This window comes from Mus caroli, chromosome 16 (genome assembly GCF_900094665.2).
Source record: "Mus caroli chromosome 16, CAROLI_EIJ_v1.1, whole genome shotgun sequence".
In the NCBI taxonomy this organism is placed as follows: domain Eukaryota; kingdom Metazoa; phylum Chordata; class Mammalia; order Rodentia; family Muridae; genus Mus; species Mus caroli.
In genome coordinates, this window is record NC_034585.1 from 58,654,242 (window position 1) to 58,677,554 (window position 23,313).

General features: G+C 39.6%; 1 protein-coding gene across 1 annotated transcript in view; it reads right to left on the reverse strand.

Annotated features, from left to right (window-relative positions):
- Positions 1-15,823: 15,823 nt before the first annotated feature.
- The window catches only part of Nsun3 (NOP2/Sun RNA methyltransferase 3), a 47,372-nt gene continuing 39,882 nt past the window's right edge, over positions 15,824-23,313 (reverse strand). Inside the window, exon 6 of the mRNA XM_021185123.2 lies at positions 15,824-18,781. Within this exon, the coding sequence (XP_021040782.1) occupies positions 18,478-18,781 (304 nt within the window). The 3' untranslated portion in view covers positions 15,824-18,477. The remainder of the gene's footprint in view (positions 18,782-23,313) is intronic.

Sequence of the window (23,313 nt, forward strand, 5' to 3'; positions counted from 1 at the left end):
AGAGAGAGAGAGAGAGAGAGAGAAAGAAAGAAAGAAAGAAAGAAAGAAAGAAAGAAAGAAAGAAAGAAAGAAAGAAAGAAAGAAGACTGTTTATTCCATACTCATTCAGCTTCAGTTTGCCAGGATGATTTCAGAGTATATAAAAGTATATAAACACTTTCACAGGAAGGTAACAAAGACTGTTCTCTTTGTCTGTGAAAGACCAAAGCCAGAGTGTTCTCTGGGTAGGCTGCAAAGCAAGCCAGGGAGATGTGTTTCTACTCATGAAGGTGTGTAATCAATCTGAGCTTGATACCTTGAGCTAGTAGCTAGGAACTCCGCGATTGCTGCTCTGGAAATTTAGACTTATATAGGTAGAGGACAGGGGAGGAGAATGGAGAAAGTAAAAGGCTAGAAAGAAAGAAAGAAAGAAAGAAAGAAAGAAAGAAAGAAAGAAAGAAAGAAAGAAAGAAAGAGTCTGCAGTGGACAACCACATGTGTGGAGGAACTCAGCAGTGAGACAGCTGTGTGATTCTACTTAATGTGTTCCTTAAGGTTCCTTTAGCAACAAACCTGGGTTTACACAGCAATATCAGGCTTGAGAGAATACAATGAGAATGCTAGAATCATGCAGTACTGGAAATTCATGATATTACATGTTATGAGCTGCTTGTACAACATCTTCTGGAGAGAGAGAGAGAGAGAGAGAGAGAGAGAGAGAGAGAGAGAGAGAGAGAGAGAGAGAGAGAGAGAAGAGAGAGAGGGATTGGCTTATTCCCATAATACAGGGTAAATTCCATGAAAGTCCTATGTCTTGAAATAACACATATTTGTATATTTCATTTAGAGCCATGCTAAGGACTGATATATCATCTTCTATGGAGATCTTTGGAATCAGTGTAGAAATTTTGGTATATTCCTTTGCCCCTGAGTAGAAAATTCAAACAATATAAAAATGTATAAAACCAAGGTATTGAAGGGCTATGACCAATGCCTTTTACTACTTCCTTCATGGCCTCTTTTCATGGTCCTACTACATGCTTGAATAGCTCCAGGGACTTGATATGACTGGGGGAGTGAAGGAATAAAGAAATGAGAGACACACAGATACCCAAAAACACTGGGATTAGCTGGACTGGGTTCTTTGATGGAGAAATCTCAGCATTCTGGAAGCACGGCCTGTTTTATTACATACAGTTGAACATGGAAGTGGGCTGACTGCATACAACTGAATGAGGAAGTGAGGTTATTTAATACAGATAAACAAGCACTCATTGAACTTACTGCATTTGACATCATTTACATAACAGACATAAAGTTAAAAAAATACCTGCCTTTAAGGAGTTCACCATGGAGAGCCCTTTTTCAGAGCTATTGAATTTCTATGTTAGAATGAAGTAAGATTATGAAAAACAAAACTATTGAAAGTTTAAGGACAGAGCCATAAATTTTGACCAAGGAAGTGTTTCCTTGGGTTAACTGAGACTTTCAATATACAAATGTGTAAGAATCCATAGAGTATCAATTGTGTGGGAAGCAAAGTAGTACTAAGAAAGATATGTCTTTATGAAAACATTTATACACATATACCTCCACTAACACACACACACACACACACACACTGCCTTTTTATTCTTCATCTGTTTGGGGACTGGTCTTCAGTTGAGAAAGTATCACAAGAACACCAGCAGTTATCATCCCAACAGCACCTTATGGACGCTTTTGTGTATTCAGAGCTGAAACAGCACTAAATAGGGAGGTCTCCTCCTGATCTCACTTTAACTCTGTGGTCACTCTCAGAATCTTAAACACTTTGGAAGCATCAATTTTTTCAACAGCAAATCAAAATGGACAGAACGCACGATCAGATTAGCTGCAAAGTTCTGTGATATTTTGATGCTTCTCCTTTGAATCAACCATTATTCAAAAAAAAAAAAAAAAAAAAACAAGGCTGCAGCCATCCTTTGTAAATCTCCAAGGTGTCTTCTCCACATCCCTCGCCACTATGAGAGCAGTTTAGCATTCATTCTTCATCTCTCATTTACTAGAATGTCTCAACCCAATCTGTTTCTGTTACTGGGGTATTTTCCCTGACCTCTCTGGAGCAGTTAATTGTAATGATCAACTGTTCCTTCATACACTTAACCTCCTTCCTGGCCAAGTGCTGTGTTTGCCTGCTTCTGGGCCATCTCAGCCTATTCTTACAGCCTTCTTTACAACCCTGAGCTGAGAACTATGCTGGGCTTCTTAGTCATGTATACCTCAAGAACTAGCCATCACTGCTCCTCCTTTTTCCATCCCTGTGGGCTCATTCCTACTTATGATGTACTTTCACTTAGATATGCCCCATCGCCATATGCCTGCAATTCTGTTTAAATGTGTCCAAGTGACTGGAAAGCAGTTCCAGGATTGGCTCCCCACTCCTGAAACTCAGCATAGCCAAAAACAACTACTTATTTCCTTCCTCCATCAAAATTCTCACCATCCTTTATCCAGGCCCCTGGATGTGGATGAAAATTAAAACAAGGTGGTTTTGGAATATTGGAAGAGTGACATGTTATGAATGTGTGTCACACATTCTAACTTTCCTGTCTCTATTGGTATCCAGCCTTGTCTATTTGATTATCTTTGAAGGTTACTGGTATATATGCAAATGTGTTAAAAAAATTTAATCCTGGGGCTGGTGTGATGGCTCAGTGGTTAGGAGCACTGACTTCTCTTCCAGAATTCATGGTGGTGAATCCAGCAACCACATGGTGGCTCACAACCATCCATAAGGAGAAACAAATTAAAAAAAAAAAAAAATATATATATATATATATATATGCCATATGCTCTGGCCCATATATATATATATGGGCCAGAGCAAGAGGGAGAAGGGAGGGAAGGGGGAAAAAAGTTAAGCCTATGCTAGGTTTTGACCAAGCATCTCTCATCATAAATACATTAGTGTTATAGAGCAGAGCAGTTATTTACAGAGTAAATTCAAGTACAGATACCTCCTCAGATAGTTTAGGTATGGGTTTGCTAAAACACAGTTGGTGAGAAAAATAAGTGTGCAATCAAGGTAAAGCAAAACAAGCAATAATTTTGTAGTTGTATAGAACTGAAATTACATATTAAAATATTAGTGGTAAAACAAATCTTAATGATGAAAACAATGTTGAGATACAAATGATTCACTGAAGACTGATAGAGATATTTGTGTTTATAAAAAATGGTAGTAGAATATGTGCCATTTCAGGACCTGGAAATACTTAATTCCCTCACTTTATCCATAAGAAAATTATAAAAAGGGCTGGTGAGATGGCTCAGTGGGTAAGAGCACCCGACTGCTCTTCCGAAGGTCCAGAGTTCAACTCCCAGCAACCACATGGTGGCTCACAACCATCCGTTACAAGATCTGGCGCCCTCTTCTGGAGTGTCTGAAGACAGCTACAGTGTACTTACATATAATAAATAAATAAATCTTTAAAAAAAAAAAGAAAATTATAAAAATGCTTTATGCTTTTTAATATTGTCTACTCTGGACTTTGGAATGCTTTCATTTCCTTTCTTTTCCTTTCCTTCACAGTCATACTTCATATCCTAGTGATTCATTTCTGTTGATGCTTATCTCAAAAGTCCCAATACTGAAGCATGCCCCAATTTTGGTTCTGTATGCTATGCTTTGGATGAGAACAGCCACCGTATGCTCATCAACCGGAGGTGAGCTGCACAATATCACAGTATGAAGAGGTTCTGCAACTTCTTTTTCCATACTCCTTTTTTTTTTTTTAAGAAAAAAAGTTACTGTTTTAAGAATTTCATGCTTGGAGACAATGTATTTTCATCATATCTGCATCTCCTTCAGCCCCCAAATCTTCCTGTCTCCCTATACCCCTCAAAAATACATGCCTTCTTCTTCTATACAAAATCTTCTGAGTCCCGTTTTTACGTCCCTAACGTATTGATGTAGGGCATGGGCAAACTATCAGGAGGTGTGTCCCTGAATGTCTTCCTCTCTCACACTCTGCAGCAATGCACTATTACTATAGCTCCTCAGTTGAGGCTGGGAGGCTTTCAATCCTTTCTCTGTCTATTCTCCAATTATCAACCTGTGTGAATTTGTGCCACAGCCATAGAACTGAGAGCTTATGGGAGTAGCATCCTTGTCATGTCCAGACACTATTTCCTCACAGTTCTTGCAATCTGTTGTATTCCTTCTGCCCTTCTTTTTAAGGTATTACCTGCCCCTTGGGTGTAGGGCGGTGTCACAGATATCCCATTGGAGGGGTATCCATTGTGGTCACTCACTCTCTATACTTGCTCCATTTGTTTTGTGCGTTAGAGTGTATGTGACACACAGAGTAAGTATAGACAGCAGAAGACAAATTTTCTGAGCCAGTTTTCTCTTCCCACTGGTACTTGAAGTAGGGTTCTCGGGGATGGCAGCAGATGTCTTTCTCTCTCTCACCCCAGTTGTGGAACGTCTCTCTACAATGCAGTCTAGTATAAACATGTTAGGTCACACAGACATCACTCCAAGGGGAAAGCATGTGCCTCAATGTTTCTCTTCATTCCACTTCATCCTCTTCACATATCCTCTCCCTTCTCTCATTTTGACCACACTTTGCCCACCTGGACTTGCTTCCCTACTTTCTCCTCTCTTACTGAGCTGTCCTTAATGCCTTGCAGCTCAGAATTCTGACTCCTTGATGTGATCGTCACCCTTGGATAGAATTATGCACTGCCTCCTCGTGCGATTTAACTCTCCATATGTGTGCTACTTTTGCAGACAGATCCGAATTACATTAAAGATAAAATGATAATTTATTATTTGTTAATGTTCCTTGACATTTTGAGTGTTAGCCCACACAATAGAAAAATTTAACACCATTTTTGTTTCAATTAGTAATTACAAGAGAAATGAGAAAGAGAGCTAATGTCTTTCTCTTTTTTTTTTTTTTTTTTTTTTTTTTTGGTTTTTCGAGACAGGGTTTCTCTGTGTAGCCCTGGCTGTCCTGGAACTCACTTTGTAGACCAGGCTGGCCTTGGACTCAGAAATCCACCTGCCTCTGCCTCCCGAGTGCTGGGATTAAAGGCATGCGCCACCATGCCCAGCTGCTAATGTCTTTCTAACCCTGTGTGTGCGTTGAATCTTTTTTTTTAAACCTTGAGTAACCCCAAGGTTTCCCAAATGAGAATAATAATAAAAATGAATCCAATGGTTTCTTTTCTGAAATTTTCTTAAAAATAGAAAAACTTAAATTACCTTTAAAGATTTCTTGGGGAAATAATTATTTCAGAGATCTGTCAACTCTTCAGAAGTCCAACCCCAAATCTTATAAAGAAAATACTATTTGTTCTTTTTTCTATCATTGAGCATCTGACATATGGTTGAGGACCATATTCTATGTTTCCCCTAATTATCTTCAGCTGTCACCTTGACATACTTCACAGTTATATGAGGGCCACTCAATTGGGAGATTGCCTGAGTCAGACTGGCTTTTAGGCCTGTCTAATGGGGCACTTTCTTGGTTGTTGGTTGATGTAGGAGGGTCCAGTTCACTGTGAGAAGTACACCATGTAGACAGCTATGTTTGTGATACAGAACAAAGCTGGATGAGTGTGAGTTCAAGAGAGAAAAGGCCAGTAAGGAACATTCTTCTGTGGTTTGTCTTTCAAGCTCCTGCCTTGAGTTCTTGCCTTGGTCTTCCTAAATGACGGACTATAACTAGTAAGATAATATAAAACATTCATTCCCATAATTTGGTTTTGCTCAGTGTTTTAACACCGAAAACAAAATTTAATTAATATTAAATTGGTAGTGTGGTCGGGCACTGTTGACACACGCCTATAATCCCAGCACTTGGGAGGCAGAGACAGGCAGATTTCTGAGTTCGAGGCCAGCCTGGTCTACAGAGGGAGTTCCAGGATAGCCACGGCTATACAGAGAAACCCTGTCTCGAAAAACATAACAAACAAACAAAAACATTGGTAGTGTGGTACACCTGACTGTTTTATTTTTTTTGAGAGGACTATGGAATTGTTTGGTGTTTGGGATTGGAAAACCCATTGAGTGCTTAGAGCTTAATGTGCTGTTCTTTGAGAGTTTGGGAGAGAAAAATGAGGGCAATGCAGATGATGAAGGCCTGGCTTGTGAAATTTCAGAGGGAAGTCTGAGTATCCTCAAAAACTCTATGGGGATAGTCATGTGATATAAGCAAATTATTATTCACTTATTAAGAATCTGTGAAAGTGAACCCTTCCATGCTTCACTGGAACAATGAATGCTGGCTAGCTGAGACTTAAAAAAAAAAATCTGCTACAATGAATGAGAGATCAGCATCATTGAAACGGGGAAGGATTTCCTCTGGGTCAGGTGTGCAGAGGATGTGCTCTTGGTGGCGTACATCATGGTGCCAGCAAAACATGGCCTATACTATACAAGAGCCTCTGACAAAGTAAAGCTTCTGAGGGTATGAAAGGGTCAGGAGGAGTAGCTGAGGCTGTATACTATGTGGCAGGATCAATGCTTCTGAAGAAAAGCCAGAAGAGGCCATTAGTGAAGTTGCAGATGGAGTTGTCATGGAGACCCCAGGATATTAGAGATGCCAGGACTGTGGGATGGTCATCAAGGTATAAAAAGATTATTAATATTCTATATATATTAATTAATGCTGGAAATTAAAACAATGGCACATATTCCTTAACCAGCTAGTTCAGAGCTTAGGCTTTAGCTAGGCAGTCTCAACTAGCTCATCTAAGTTAACCTGACTACCTAGCCCCACCCAGCCATGTGGCTAACTAGACCTTCTGGGCCCATAGTCACATCCATCTCCTCTCATATCTCCTAGCAAAAGGGCCTTTCCCTTTCTTCTTCCTAGAGTTCCCTTTTCCCTCCCAGGAGGTCCCACCTCCCACTTTCTGCCCAGCTAATTGGCCATCAGATTTTTATTAAAGCCAATCAGAGAATGCCTTAGGTAGGTGAGGAAGGACAGAGACACAACTTAACACAGTGTGCTCCAATCCCTCCCTGTTAGAGTCAAATAAATGCTCTTTATCTTACAATAAAAACAATTATAAAAACTATCAGGTAAGAATTACACTCATAATGCCCAGTCCATTAGTATTTAGCAATCTTTGGAGAAAGAACTCTACTATGTCCTATCTTGGTGAGTTCAGGATTTTATATAGAACTCAATTTTTATCCTAACTTGCATTACCAACTTAAAACACTGATTTATAAGTCACTCCAACCTTCATATCTTGCTCTTAGAATCCTTAAAACAAGAAAGACAAGGTTCTGGCTTAACGTAATAGGTATATGTGTCAAGTTGACAAAAGATGAGGATGGCTAGTTATTTTCAGCTGTCATCTTGATACAACCCAGAGGTACATAAGGGAGTGTTTTTGTGGGTTAGAGGGGATTTGGCTTTTCAAGATAAGATTTCTCCGTGTAACCCTAGCTGACATAGAACTCACAGAGATCCACCAACCTCTGCTTCCCAAGTGCTAGAATTAAAGGTGAGGGCTACACCCACATGGCCCTCTAATAAGAGAGACATAGCAGGGATCCATTGACTGTATTGGCCTCTGGACAGGTCTGCAAGGGAATATATGATGATTGGTGCAGGAAGGTCCTGCTGGCCATGCTGGTTAGTTGCTGTCAACTTCATACAACTAAAGTCACATTGGAAGTAGAACCCCAGTTGAGGAGTTGCCTCTTTCAAATTGGCTTGCTGGCATATCTCTGAAGTATTTTCATAATTCTATTTGATGGAGGAGGACTTATCCTCCTGTGGGCCCTGTCATCCCCAGGCAGGTGGGCCTAGGCTGTGAAAGAAATGTAACTAAGGAAGAAAGAGGAACTGAGCCAGTAAACAGCATTTCTCAATAGCTATGGGTTCCAGTCCCTCCTGCCTAGGCTTCCCTCAATGCTGAAACGTATCCTATAAGATGAAATAAAACCTTCCCTCCACAAGTTGGTTTTGGTCTGCATTTAATCATAGCAACAGAAAAATCAAATTAGGATAATTTACATGTGAGTACCAGTCATAGAATGGTAAGGGGGGGGGGGGTTACAGTAACAACAGATCACCCATGGCACACACTGAATGAAGAGTTGCTGAATGTGGAATTGGAGTATAAAACATGATTGTTTTCTTTAGCCACATGTTTCCCAAAAGTTAAAGCATTCTCAAGAGTGTCTTGAGACTACTTCCAGTGTCTGGCAGACGTCTAAGATGTCTAAGTCTAATACGACTCCTCCTGCACCCGCCCTGCCTGAACGTTGCCATGCTCCCACCTTGATGATAATGGACTCAACCTTTGAACCTGTAAGCCAGCCCCAATTAAATGGTGTCCTTAAAAGGGCAGCCTTTGTCATGGTGTCTGTTCACAGCAGTAAAACCCTAACTAAGACATAAGTGGGATTATGATTTCTTTTTTATCTTATGTTTTCCTTTGCTTTAAATCCAATGTCAAAATCCATATCCATTCATTCATCCTCACAATCTCACCTCACCTATGATCTTGTCAAAAGCACCCATGAAGGGTGATAGCAGGGTGAAGTCCTTAGATAGTACTTGGGTATATGTTAAGTTGATTACAAGGGGCCCCTTACCCTTTACAATTTAGGAAGGTAACTGGGAAAGGCAGTGCTTTTTGTAATTAGAAATGCATTTGGGCTGAGGTGTCTGAGAAAAGGGACTGAAGAAAATGTATAGGAATGACAAAGGCACTTCTCAAGAATGAGTTCTGTTTGATATATGAGTTTTGTTTGATCTCTTTATATGCACAAGGCCCTGTTCTCCTCTCCATACCCCACCCTGGTCATATAGTTGTCCAGGTCTGAGTATTATTAGCCTGTACCTTTATTCTAAATATATATATATATATATTCACACACACACACATATATATACATATATATATATACATACATATATATATATATATATATATATATATATATATATATATGGATGATAAATTACATGATCACTCTTTTCATAGTGAGGTTGAAAGCACTCCTTGGCCTAGAGAGAAATATTGGTAGGATAGGGATATGTACAAAAGATCTCCTATGTTTGTCCTTTCCAAATTATTTCCTAGTGCTTTGTTTTCTGCTCAAAACCTGAGAAACACTTATTAGAAGAAATAACTGTGCTTTTCCTACTCAACAGTGTTAGAAAAGAATCATGCAGTGTTTGTAAGCTGAACTTCAAGGACTTGCGAAGTCCCCAAGGATTCTCGACTAACTGAGCTTCCAAGGCACATTTGTGTGCTGCACACTTTATCTTTGTACTTATTTTACATGTACAGAATGCTGGTGCAATCCGGATATTTTTAAGGATTACTAGAGGCGCAAGTGTTTCTGTTACTATGGAGCATAAGCAAGTAATACTTTTAATGTCTGTGAAGGAACTTGTACACAAAATAGAAATCCTGTACTGATATTAACTTAGAAACCAAATGGTATAATAGGTACTAGAAAAAAGCCAAGCAAGCAGTAAGCACACAAATGAAATAACTGAGGAATCCTAGGGTGAATAGGTGAGGCTGCTGATGTACCAAATTTTAGAAAAGTAGGAAAAGGAAAATTAGTTTTCCCCAAGGGACAATAGATATATCAACCACTCTCCAGGGCAGGGTCCTTGCTTGGGGGTCATTGGCCACTACAAAATGGACTCCATGTTTTTATTGCCTCTGTGTGTGTGTGTGTGTGTGTGTGAACATGAGTGTGTTTTGGTGTTGCCTTTTCTTTTTGAGAGAAAGAATGTGAGGTTGGGTGTGTAGGGAGGGAGAAGATCTAGGAGGAGCTGGGGAAGGAAAAGAATATAATCTAAATATACTGTATGAATTTTTTAAAAGGTAATTTTAAAAAATCCACTCCCAAGCTTCACATGGCTGTGCCTTTAAACAGAACACTAGGACAATCTAATGCTATCCATTCTTTTTTTTTTTTTCTTAAGTAGACTGTTTATTAAAGAATATGTAAAATAACTGATAAGCACACAAAAATGATTAATCCTTAAAGTCTAGCTTCTCCATTGGGGACCCTGTGATCCATCCAATAGCTGACTGTGAGCTTCCACTTATGTGTTTGCTAGGCCCCGGCGTAGTCTCACTAGAGACTGCTATATCAGGGTCCCATCAGCACAATCTTGCTAGTGTATGCAATGGTGTCAGTGTTTGGAGACTGATTATGGGATGGATCCCTGGATATGGCAGTCTCTAGATGGTCCATCTTTTCGTCTCAGTTCCAAACTTTGTCTCTGTAACTCCTTCCATGGGTGTTTTGTTCCCAATTCTATGAAGGGGCAAAGTGTCCACACTTTGGTCTTCGTTCTTCTTGAGTTTCATGTGTTTTTCAAATTGTAACTTATATCTTGGGTATTCTAGGTTTCTGGGCTAATATCCACTTATCAGTGAGTACATATAATTTGAGTTCTTTTGTGATTGGGTTACCTCATTCAGGATAATGCCCTCCAGGTCCAACCATTTGCCTAGGAATTTCATAAATTAATCATCTTTTCTGTCCTTGGATATTCCTCACAGGTTTGAGGTATCATCCAGAAGACCTGGATCCATCCACTGGCATCCTAATCTTATTACTGAACGTGTTTCACATTGAAAAATTTCCACACTAAGCTTACCCTTAACAGATTAGATTCTTTTATTGAATTTGCATCTCTCAGACCAGCGAATACAATTTTGAAAGTAGTCCATTCTTTTAACTCATTGTTGGAAAATTGAATGTTGATACTTATATCATTGGCATAAAGGATCATTAACATTAGAAAACAAATATATTGAAAAATACTTGAACGTCCATAGACCTTCAGCCAGATATTATGGTGAAAGAGCCTAAATTGGGGATCTCCATCAAATCCCTCTCCTCCAAGCTAAAGGGATCGTGAGGAGTAGGAGGAAAGATTCTTAAGTTAAAGGGGCTGGAGGATCCCAGTAGAATACAGCCCTCTGAATCAGCTAAGCCAGGTGCATATGAACTCACAGAGCCTGAAACAGCAAGCACAGGGCCTACATGAGGGTATACCAGGTCCTGTGCATATATATCATAGCTATTAGTTTAGTATTTTTATGGAACTCCTGGTTGTGAGAACAGGTGGGTTTCTGACTCTTGTTCCTGCTCTTAGGGCTCTTTTCCTCCTGATAGATTGCTGTGTCCACCTTCGATATGATAGGCTTTTTGGTTTTTGTTGTTTCATTTTTATTCTGTTTTATTTTGACATGTCTAGTTGTCTTTAAGAAGCCTATTCTTTTCTAATGTGAGACAGAAAGGAAGTGGATCCTTTCTGACAAGAAACTGGGAGGAGTAGGGAATAAAAAAACTATAATCAGGATGTAGTGTATAAAACTGTGAAAGTATATAATTATTTGCTTATATTGAAAAAAAGAAAAATATCTAGACCCTTTTGTAAAAATACCATCAAACTCCCTACTAAAAAATCTAGCTAATATATACAGAGGCCATGGCAAATTGTTTAAAGGGCAATACAACCAATGAGCCGGGACACTAACCATTGTAATAATTTGGTGTCTTCATTAGGATTATTCAAATTTGATGAAAAAAGTAGAATAATGCAATCTGTGTATATATGTATGTGTGTGGTATGTGTGTGTTTGAGTGTGTGTCTGGGTGTGTGTTGGAGATGTCCTCATTTGCTTTCCACTGTGGTAATAAAACACTGACCCAAACCACCAAAAGCAACTTAGGGAGGAAAGGGTTCATTGGGCTTACACATCCTGATCACAAGCTATCATTGAGGGAAGCCAATATAATTTTGTTGTAGAAAGGACACATTGACCACCACAAAAGAAAATAGTAGATTGTGAAGTATCCGACAGCAGACTGGAAGGTGAGAGGTTAAGAATGCAGAAAGGGCCACTGGACAGTATGGCTTAGATACTGCCAAGTTCTAGGGATATACAGACATGATTCACTGAATCTAATGGAGATAGAAGCCAAGAGGCAGATGAAATCAAGGAATCAGAAAAGTAGAATATTAAAAATATTGTCCAGAGAGATGTTAAATCGAGGAGCTCTCGGAAGATTTTAGATTGACAATAAAATCCTCAGTGAATAGAGTTGCCCAGACAGATAGTCCACACCTGTGGTGGTTTGAATATGCTTGACCCATGGAGTGACACTACTAGGAGGTATGACCTTGTTAGAGTAGGTGTGGCCTGTTAGAGGAAGTGTGTCACTGTGGGGTTGGGCAATGAGACCCTCCTCCTAACCACAAGGGAGCCAGTCTTCTAGCAGCCTTCATGAAGATGTAGAACTCTCAGCACCTCCTGGAACCATGCCTGCCTGAATGCTGCCATGCTCTTGCCTTGATGATAATGAACTAAACCTTGGAACCTGTAAGCCAGCCCCAACTAAATGTTTTCTTTATAAGAGTTGCCTTGGTCATGGTGTCTGTTCACAGCAATGCAAACCATAAGAGAACACCTAACTGGTATGGGAAACTGTAATGGCTTTCTGGTAGTAATATCAGTCCTGTTTTATTGCAGCTTCCCTTGCTGCTAATACCCCCTTTCACCAACTCAAGATAAGAGACTGCCCAGACTGATGGTCAGGTCTTCAACCTGTTACAGCAATCACCTCTTCACACATTACATCCAATTGCTTCTGTGAACTAAATAACTTGAATAGAAAAGGAACCTACCACGTTAGTTGTATATGTAACTGTAAATGTATATTTGAGCTACAGATTAACCAGGTAGCTCAAAAGAGCACATGCATGTCTGGAGAGACAGTTCTGCAGTAAAGGCTATTTAGTCTTCCATAGAATCCAAGTTTTGTTCCCAGCATCTACATTTAGCAGGTGATAATCGTCTTTAACCCTAATTCCAGGCGATCCCATATCTCTAGCTTCCATGGGTGCCTTCACCTAAATACACATAGTCATATTGTCTCTCACAAACATACTTGCATATACATAGTTACATAATATATATTATATATAAATAGTATATAAATAACTGCATCTTAAAAAATAACATACATGGGCTAGTTGCAGTCTCATACAGAGGGAGAAACTGCTATCTGTACTGGAATCTAAGACAAACCAATATACAAAGAGATCTGCTTTTGAAACTGTCTTTGTTGCTTAGGCTGGTCTAAGCTCAGATGATCTTCCTGTGTTGGTTTCTTGGATGTCTGGGTATAGTTGCATGTTAGTGTGCCTTGCTGACAGAGAAACCTTTTATTGAAGAACACATAGTTATACTGGGTCTGTCTCCTGTATTTGTGAAACACATTTGGTACAGCCTAGGACTTGCAATCTAGCTTTTTTTTTTATGATCAATTAAAGAGAAATATCTATCTTGTGCCATATGATACAACTAATTATACTTCCTATTCGTGACTAAAAATGCCAGAGAGTATGTGCAAATGACATTAAAGATAGCTGTCATCACCATACCCCTATCGTCCTTTTGTGAGTCAGTAGCGGTAAATTCTGCAATCCTTCCCTCCCAGCATCAGGAATGAGTCAGCCCACAGCCTCTGGCCATCTCATTTCTCTAGCCCTTATCCTCATGTAGCATTTTGGAAAAGTAATTAATACCTTGTTTGGATAAATATGTGAAGAAGATTTCTACATAAACAATTACAAAATAGCACAAGATTAGTCCCACTTTTTCCCCCCTTCTGGACTCACTAATACCTCTGGAATTTGCCTATTCTTACAATTTTATTCCCTTCTGGGTTCTTTGTTTTTGTTTTTGTTTTGATTTTTTGTTTTTAAACTAGATTACGCTGGGTGCTATGGTTCTATTTCTTCTTCAGTGAACTATACATTTTTGGCCTCTGTTTATCCTGTTGTGGGATGTAGTTAGTCACATTTAATAGGCTCTTCTGTAGCAATATGCAGTGGAAAATTCCTTTTGACAAGCCATAGCCAGCTTAATTGAGTCATGACGTATTCCATTAAATGGCTTCCAATGAGGCAAAGAATCGTTTCCCTGAGGTAGCAAATGCTATCCTAGGGTTTCATAGTGACTCTGCGGTCTTACATGCCTAAGGAAATGAATTTCTTCATTTATAAAAAGTTACAGAGGTATGGAATTTAATATTAGAGTTACTGAATTAAATTTTAAAGAGGTACAAATTCTACTAAGCTTTAATTTTCCTTAGATTTAATGAAACTCACTTTACATTTTTTTTTTAAATCAGCACTGGATTACTGGGTCCATTTTTGAGTGTGATGTTTTGCTTGGTCATTACGAGAATCCCAAATCAAGTCTTTCTATGTTTGAATTCTATTATAAAATGTCACTTGTCATGTTTGTAGAAACTATTGTGTCAAGATAATAATTCTGATTCTCTCCCACTGACTTTGCATCCTGACACCACTGAAATCCTGACATTCCAGTTAATTTCTTCAGGATAGATGGTGTTAGGGCTCTCACCACTTGTAGACTAGCAGCATGTAGTATTTAACTTATAAGCTTCCATCTGAGTGTTCTGTAGGTGCCCCTGGGATTGGGTGAGATTGTAAGTATCACTGTCAGCCTGGAGAGGAACATTAGAAATGGGTCTTATCCTTGCTTCCAACCCCAGTGCAGTAATAAGCCAGGGAAGGGAGATTGTAAACCATTGATTTGAACCAAATAAAGGAGTTGAAAATAAATTGTGCTATCTGCTCTATTTGTCCCTAAAGTCAAATTTACCCAGCACATAACACAAGTAGCCCCATTCAATTGCATCAAAGGACTTCTTGGCATGTAATACAATTGTCACCATGCATTCGGATATTCTCTTGTATTTTAGATGAGTTACATTAGCCTATGCAGATGACCCGGTGCTTCTCACCAGGTATACAGGCTTCTTGAAGAAAGGTCTATTAGGCCTTGATTATTTATTCATGTACCATGTATTCAGGTAGTCATTTTTTATACCTACCTACATTATATGAAAGCATATTTTTTTTTACAGTACCACTAGGGGAATAATATGTAATTTAAGTATAAGGCTAAATGGATATATGTAATGGGATAAAGAATAGTAGGCTACCTTGACTCCAAACCACAAATAGTGTCTTATGCTTTAAAAATTCAGTACAAACCATTTAAATGCATTACATTTATTCTTAGTCTATTTGTGAAAGTAGTGGCTGTTCAGTGTGCTGATGGCAGGAGCAGTTAATGTGTTGGTAGGTGACCTAAATTTTATGAAGCTGTTTTGAAAGTGACTTCATGCCACAGAAAGAAGCATCTATTACTTCTCAGTTTTTGGTTGACATTGCAAGGCTGCCCAAATATCCATTCTTCAGCTCACCATGCATAACAGAGAGGGAGGCACAAAATGCCTCCATGGAAGAATCCTTAGTATAACAATCACAAGGCATACTTCCTCCGAATAGGACTGAAATATTTCAAAGCCTTTTCTTTCCCAAGTACTGATCAAGCTCTGATGATCTGTACTTGATGCTCTGGGAATAGAGAACCGTGCATAAACAGAAAACTGAATAGTGGAGAATAGGCATAAAGGCAGCCACTAATCTTGAAGATCATACAATCCATACTGAGTGAGACAACACAGTGAGAGTAGGAAGGGCTGGCAATGGAGCCAGCTCGCATCTGAGGTCTCTTCTTGCGTTGGCAGTGTCCTTGACAAACAGATAACACTGGGCTTTGCTTCCCGAATTTACAGAGAGGAATACAAACTCATTACCAGTGGCTGCTCATTTGGTTGGTTGCTTGTTTTGAGACTATGTCTCCCTTTGTGGCCAGTCACTGGCAGGCCTCTCCCTCCCAAAGGCTGATGACTGACACCCATCACCCCCATTCCTGGCCACAGTTATAAAGGTCAAAAAAGGCATCATAAAGACTTCAATCAAGCATTTAATGCTCAATAAATGTTTGCTGTTTTGTAACAATCATCTTAAAAATAAAGTCGATGAATATATGTATTAAGACATATATTTTCATCAATCTCAAGATAATCAAGTCCAATACCAAACCTAGTGTTCATTTGAAGTATCATGACATGATACTGGAAAAATAATGACATTCAACACACACAACTGTGTGTATACTGTGAAGCTTTACATTGTGGTTCACTTATACAAACACACTTTTAAAACTACAGAATCCAAAGACAGGAATTCAAACAGAAATACAAATACTACTTCCAACTAAAACAAAACAAACAAACAAACAAAACCCTTTTTCTATCATTAATCTTCTGTATTAACTGAATACATTAGATAGGCCCAAGAGATAAACATTTACTATAAACACACTGGCCAGATATATTTTAAGATATTGTCATGAACAAAGGTAGGAAGATGATTTTTCCTAGACTGTCATTCATTTGACTCCAGTTACACAGATGTGCAAAACAAAAAGTATGTACTGACTAGCTTAATGACTAGAACAAAACACTCCCACTCTGAATCCATGGAATTTTGTGCTTCCACAGGTGATTTTTTTTTAAGCTACTTTTGGGCTTGAGAGATAGCTCAGCAGTTAACAGCACTTGTTGCTTATACAGAAGACCAGGGTTTGATTCCAAGCACCTATATGGTGGTTCAAAACCATCTATATATCTCAGTTCTGGAGGATCTGATGTCTAGTTCTGACTTCCCTATGCAACAGGTATGCACATGGTACACAGACATACATGTTGCCAAGACATTTATACATATAAAATAAGATAAAAATAAATAAATCTTAATGAAAATACAAAGCTAATTTCCAATTTCAAGTATGCTTTGTGATTTTCTCTCCTGCTCTAGCCTTCCCCCCCTTCCCTCTCTCCTCCCTACATCATCCTTGAGGAGGGTCTTGCTAGACAGCCAAGGCTGACTTGAATTTGTAATTCTTCCACCTTGACCCCAAAATGCTGTGATTACAGGTGTGCAGCGCCATGTCTGCCACTGTGATTTTTCTTAATAGTTGGAAAAATGTTTGGATCCAACTGAAGCATTTCTAAAGAAAAAATTTTGATTGAAAATTGATTATAAAAAATCCTAAGTATAAATATAGAAGTACACACAAAATTCTTGGGATATGTGTAAGTAGAGACCACTCTGAATGGCTTGGGGTCTTGGTAATGAAGAATTGACTCTTATTAGGCATCTTCTATATTAATATGTGACATCACACTCTCAGATAACATTTTATAAGCAAGTGAAATAAAAAGCCACTGCAGATTGCAACTGTAAGATAATCAGATTCTGTAGTACTCATTATGACTGCAATTATGTAACAAAACACTCCAAATATAGTTCAGTTATTGCCGTTATTAATCATTCTGGTTTTGTTTCAAGTGCTTGCTTTATAGCCGGCTGGATAGACTCCATTATTCTACAAGCTGAATGTCGAAAGTCAAATGCGTGCGTGTGTGTGAATCTGCTGTTCTGAAGGCCTTTGAACATAATTTACCCTTTCCGTTTGTATTTGTGAATCAAAGCAAATGGGGAGAAATCAAGCTGGTGTCAACAGAGTCACTGCCCTTTGCAGTAAACAGAAGACAGTCCTTAACTTAACACAAAACAACTCTGCAAACAAGAAACCTATTTTGCTAGAACTAGAAATTGTGCTGCTTAAGAAGTTAGCCTTCAAATACCAATTATTCCTACTAAAAGATTCTGCAGAATTGATGAGGCAACAGTAAAAGTGTTGACAAATACACATTTTTAATGGAAAGATTTAAAACACTCATGTTATAGAATACGGTCCTAAACATTTTATGCACAGAACTCAGTATTCTAATTTATCTATAAAATCCCAATTAAAAGACAAAAAATTATTATACAGATCCAACACCATCTGTCCTACTTTAAATCATCACTATACATATATTTCAAGGAGCAAAATTATACCTGGAAATTTCTTAATCCTATGCTCATTGAGGCTGAAATACTAACGAAACAGGATCCAAATGGCCCTAGGGAAAGTGGCTCTGTAAGTATTTAAATACTAACTGTAGGGGTGGTTCTGATGCTATCCTGTTCCTCAATTGGTTCTTGATCTGTCAGTAAAGAAGCCATGGGCCAATTGTTGGGTGGAAGGAATAAGTGAAACTTCTAGGTCCCTGGAGGAAAAAAGACAGACACAAGGAAGGAGAGACAGAGTTTGCTGGTCTTCTGATGGAGAAAAGTTGTCCAGCCATGTGAGATCTCAAAATGGAGTGGCCATACAAGCTGCTCTTATAGACGGGTGGTCAGGGGAGTTTAGCAACTAAAGTTTAGGGTGGGTGGGAGATGTGGACTAAGAATACTGATAAGGGCATGCTTCTCCAGGCGGGAGATAACAGCACGCAGCAATTGTGCCAAGAAGGTAAGTTGAAAAGGAATAGCCATGTGTGTGTTTGTGTGTGTGTGTGTGTGTGTGTGTGTGTGCGTGCGTGGATTCAAAGGAAGCTGGGTGGGAGGTGGTAGCTCGGTCCATTCCTGGAACTAAGGCAGAGTAGCAAAGAGCTACACCTAACAACTAACATGTGGTGAGCTCAGAAAATATGCATTCAATAACACATCAGCATGGCTTATAAAATTCGCCTTGCTTTTTTCTTGTACTCATCTCTTTTTTCAGTTTGGCTATATACATTGGGCCCCAAGCTTTGCCCTTTTCAGGAATCACCAAAAGGCTGCATTTTTGGTCAGTGGGGGCAAATGTGAAGTCTTGGGAGAAAGTTCTTGCTATCCCACTAATATCCACAGGTACGATGTTACTGTCAGAAGTTAAGATCTCGCTGATCACATCTTGATTTTCAGCCTTGGAAAGCGTGCATGTAGAGTACACGAGGAGCCCTCCGGGGCGTAAGGCTTTCATTGCAGACCTGTGTATAATGGAGAAAATAAAGAGAAGAGTTAGGCACAAGTCAAGTAGGCAATCCAAGTCAAGGAAATGACATACCAGCCTTACTCTAGCTAAGGATACAGTAACTGGTGGTTTTCTGACCCTAGTTATAGTTTGTTTGCATTTATCACTGCAAACAAACCAGATAAATCAAGATGGGAAAGTCAGAGAAAGTGGGTTTAGGGGATGATTGGTTCTTTTAATGATAGGGAGACAGGGAAAGAAACAGATACTGTGTTTGCCTTTTAAGTCATAGAAATAAAATAGGAAAAAAACACTCTAATTGAAAACAGACAAAAAAAAAATCATTGATCTTACTCTGTGTACTCCAGGTTGGCCTAGCATGTAAAATCAGAGGTTATTCACCTAGGAACAGGAATAAGTAATTTGTGGGGATATAAGGCAGCTGTGGTGAGCTATTCCTCAAACCCAAGAACTTTGCACTCTACTTTAAAGGGATCCGCTAGAGCAGTGGTTCTCAAAGGTCCTAATACTGCAAGCCTTTAAATCAGTTTCTCGTGCTGTGATGATCCCCAGTCATAAAATTATTTTCAGTGCTACTGAAATTTTGCTACCATTATGAATTATAATGCAAACATTTTTGGAGGTAGAGGTTTGCCAAGGGGGTCACGATGCACAGGTTGAAAACTATTACTCTAGAGTTAGGCCCCAGGTTATCATAGTGTGATATTCGCAGGAAAAAGCTTCCAAAAAACCTCCTGTACATTGTTGTTTTATTATAAACTAAAAAGGTATAACCAAGGATTCCCAAGAAATGATTAATCAATATATAAGAAAACAAACACCAAAACAGCAAAAATACAGCCTGGGAAGAAACTGCCAATTCAATTCAGGCAACACAATGACACAATAAACACAGAAAGATCAGCAAAGATGGATCACTCAATATCATAAAAGAGCAGGAGGAAGACGGCTCATAGCCATTTAATACATGTATGCTCAAATACGGAAGGTTCGGGAGAAGCATTTGGAGGTTAAAGGTCAGCATATCCCCTAGCCCTCATCTTCAAAGTAGGACAAAAGATAAGAGTCAGAAGATCAATCAAGCTTCTCCAAAATTTCAGTTAACAAAATTGGGAAAATAATATGTAGAATTTTGGCAATAGGAGTTGAATTAATATAATACGAGGATAACTTTCCAGAAATAGAACAGAGAAATGACTCATCCAAGAGGCTACCACATTCATTATTATTCATGTAACATCTAGTATATGCTGGTTATTGGACATGTATCAATGAATAAAAGAATACAACATAAACACTAACAATTTAAAACACCTCCTACCAGGTGGGATGTCTTAACACCTCTAACAAACCCTTTTGTTCTCATAATTATACCAGGGAGAGTGGCTATGGAAAGCTGAATAGTCCAATGAATAAACTGAGTCCCTTATACAATGGTGGGTAAACACACATTGTCTTTCCATGGAACTGAGTTTGGAATGGACTCTTTAAGAAGATAATTGAGTTGAAACCCAATCATTGGAGAGTATACACTAATCAAATTTAGCTGATATTGTTATGGAAAGAGGTTAGATACACAGTCACAGAGAAAGGAACATGTAAGCAACAGGAAAACAAACAAGTTCTGCAGTCCTGGAGTGAGGCCTCAGAAGAACCCAGTCCTATCACTGTCTCTGGCATATGTGTAGCCTGTCTGTCACTTGTCAGAAATAAAGAACTTCCTTTGTAAGCTATTCATTCAGCTGTACTGTGCCATGGTGCACCATGGTGGGAAATGTAACTTTAAGTAAGACTAAATAACAACAGGGCCAAGCAGATGTGTGAAGGATGCACATTCTACACTGCAGAAATAACCATTAAAAAGTCTCTAAGGCACAGCCAAGGAAACGGGACAGCTGTGTAGCTAGAGGAGAGAAGAGAGGAAGGTTATCATGAGATGAGATCAGACAGCAGTGCAGAGGGGCCTGTGACTGCTGCATAAACTTCCCCATATACACTCGCACTGCACTACATCATTGCTAAAGGTTATGCTGAGAATATGGGAAGAAAATAAAAGCCTTCAGAAGGAAAAAGGAACACCAAGAAATGGGTCATCTCAGCATTCAGAAATCGGGATGGCACCAGTGGATATCAGGTAAATTCCATTTGCAGCTTACCCTTAAAAACTATCCAAGAAGAATACAGAACTCTCTGATACCTCTGAAATATTTCCTCTGGCAAACAGAAGAGATAAGTCAAGGAGGAGAAATAGAAGCCATACAGAGTAAACAAAACAAGGAACTGAAGAGCAGTGTGTGAACATTGGAGCAAAGGCTCTTTAGGCTGCAGAGAGGAAGGTCTTTATGCAGAGTGACTGACAGGTGAGAAAAACCTCAAGATCTCCCATGCACAGCTGGGATAGAGAAAGTTGCTGCTTACATCTCATTTGTTCCAGGAAAATTCAGTAATACTCCTATAAGAAAATTGAACTAACAAAGAAAAATGTACTTTTAACACACTGCCCAAGTGTACAATGAATGATATTTTTATAGAGTTAAACAAAATATACCCTTTACTGATCCTCAATATTCAGAAACACTCAGTAGACTGATATTAGGATAATGTCTTGGATAGTAGATAATACCTCAGAAAGAATACTACCAAGGTTGACAACTATGAAAATGAAAATACCATCAAAAGGTACTGAGAAATAAATGAGAGGGAGACACGTGTGGTAATGTTGGCATACAAAGATGCTTATTGTAGGAAAAGAGAGGAGGCACTGTCCTTGTATATTTGATAGACAGACAGAAAGACAGACAGATATTAACCAGTAGTAGACTAGGAAATAGAGGTCTTGGAGCTGACTCTGGGAGAAAAGGGTAATTTGGTGCCCAGGTATACTCCACTCAGTATCAAATGAAGACAGTACAATCAACAGTCACAGGATGACTAAGGACATGGGATTCAGGGCCGCTGTTATGGTTTGTATATGCTAGGCCCAGGGAGTGGCACTATTAGAAGTGTGGCCCTGCTGGAGTAGGTATGTCACTGTGGGTGTGGGCTGTAAGACCCTCATCCTAGCTGCCTGGAAGTCAGTATTTGTGGGCAACTGGGGGTGTAGGGGAAAGAGGGGGAGGGAGAGAGCCTATGTCCAGCCAGAGCTCCTGTGCTCTGGGAGGCAGGGAGAAAGGAGAGCAGGTGGAGAGGGAGGAGAAGGGGAGAGGGAGAGGGAGAGGGGGGCGTGGCCAAGAGGAGGGAAGGGGAAAAGAGAGAGAAAGAGGAAAGGCTAGAAAGTAAGAAAGAGAGAGTAAGAGAGTGAGAAGAGAGAATGAGGAGAGGAGAGAGTAAGGTATGGCCAAGCAGCCCCTCTTATGATGGGTTGTTATCTTTACTGCTGCTGGGTAACTAACTGGATAGGAGTCTAGCCTGAAGGTCAGAAGCTTGGGACATTGTCTATGTGACTACTAGACATGCTTTTCCTGTGGGGGCTGTGGGGGCTGTGGGGGCTGTGGGGCTGTGGGGGCTGTGGGGCTGTAGGGGCTGTGGGGGTTGTAACTTCCACAGGAGCCTTGCGTCCAGGAGACTTGAGGGAATGTTTACCATCCCGTCCCATGTAGTTGAATTATCACCACTGGGTCCCGGGGTTCCACACCTCAGCTCGACTGGAGACCAGCCTGTCTGTGCATAGCCCATTGCCCCACAAATATTCTGCAAGCAGCCTTCAGATGAAGATATAGAACTCTCAGCTCCTCTTTCACCATGCGTGCCTTCATGCTGTCATGTCCTACCTTGATAATAATGGACTGAACCTCTGAACCTGTAAGCTAGCCTCAATTAAATGTTGTCCTTATCAGAGCTGCCTTGGTCATGGTGTCTGTTCACGGCAGTAAAACCGTAACTAAGGCAGTCATGTAAGTGCTATAAATACCAGCAGCAGGTTAGTAGTCAGTGCCTAAAAGCTCTAAAAGAAAAACATTATTTAGACATCTGGGATGTTCTTTAGATGTTTTCAGTGACCTGGAGAATAAATTATGAAGAGAAATATTGGAAAGTCATTGCTTCTGAAAGCATAGGAAGGAGGAGAGAGCACATTTAACTAAACAATCAGATTTCTAGATTTGTTACCTATATGGTTAGTTTTAATGATACAGCAAATGATAGGAGAGATTTACCAGCAGGATAAATATCTAATTTTCCCACGGTCATCAGTAGGTTTTGTACACATTTTGATTGTTAGGGGATAATTCAATCTCCAGACAGCCTATGCCCTGAACTCCCAGACAGCTATATTTCCTAGCACCTGGACTTTGGAGATTTCCCACGCAGTTCTTTGCTGAGTAAGTTTATTGTACACACAGAGTTGGGAGACTGAAATGACAAACAGCAGTGGCAAATGGCAAAGGAGCATTTGATGGGAGTCTCCAATGTTCTGCTTAGGATTTTGAGATTAATTTATGTTTTTAGGCATTAGTTAGGGAAGCAGAAACCGGCCTGAGTAGGACCACAGGCCTCATCCGGCCGGATCAGCGCCGGGGTAGCGGGAGC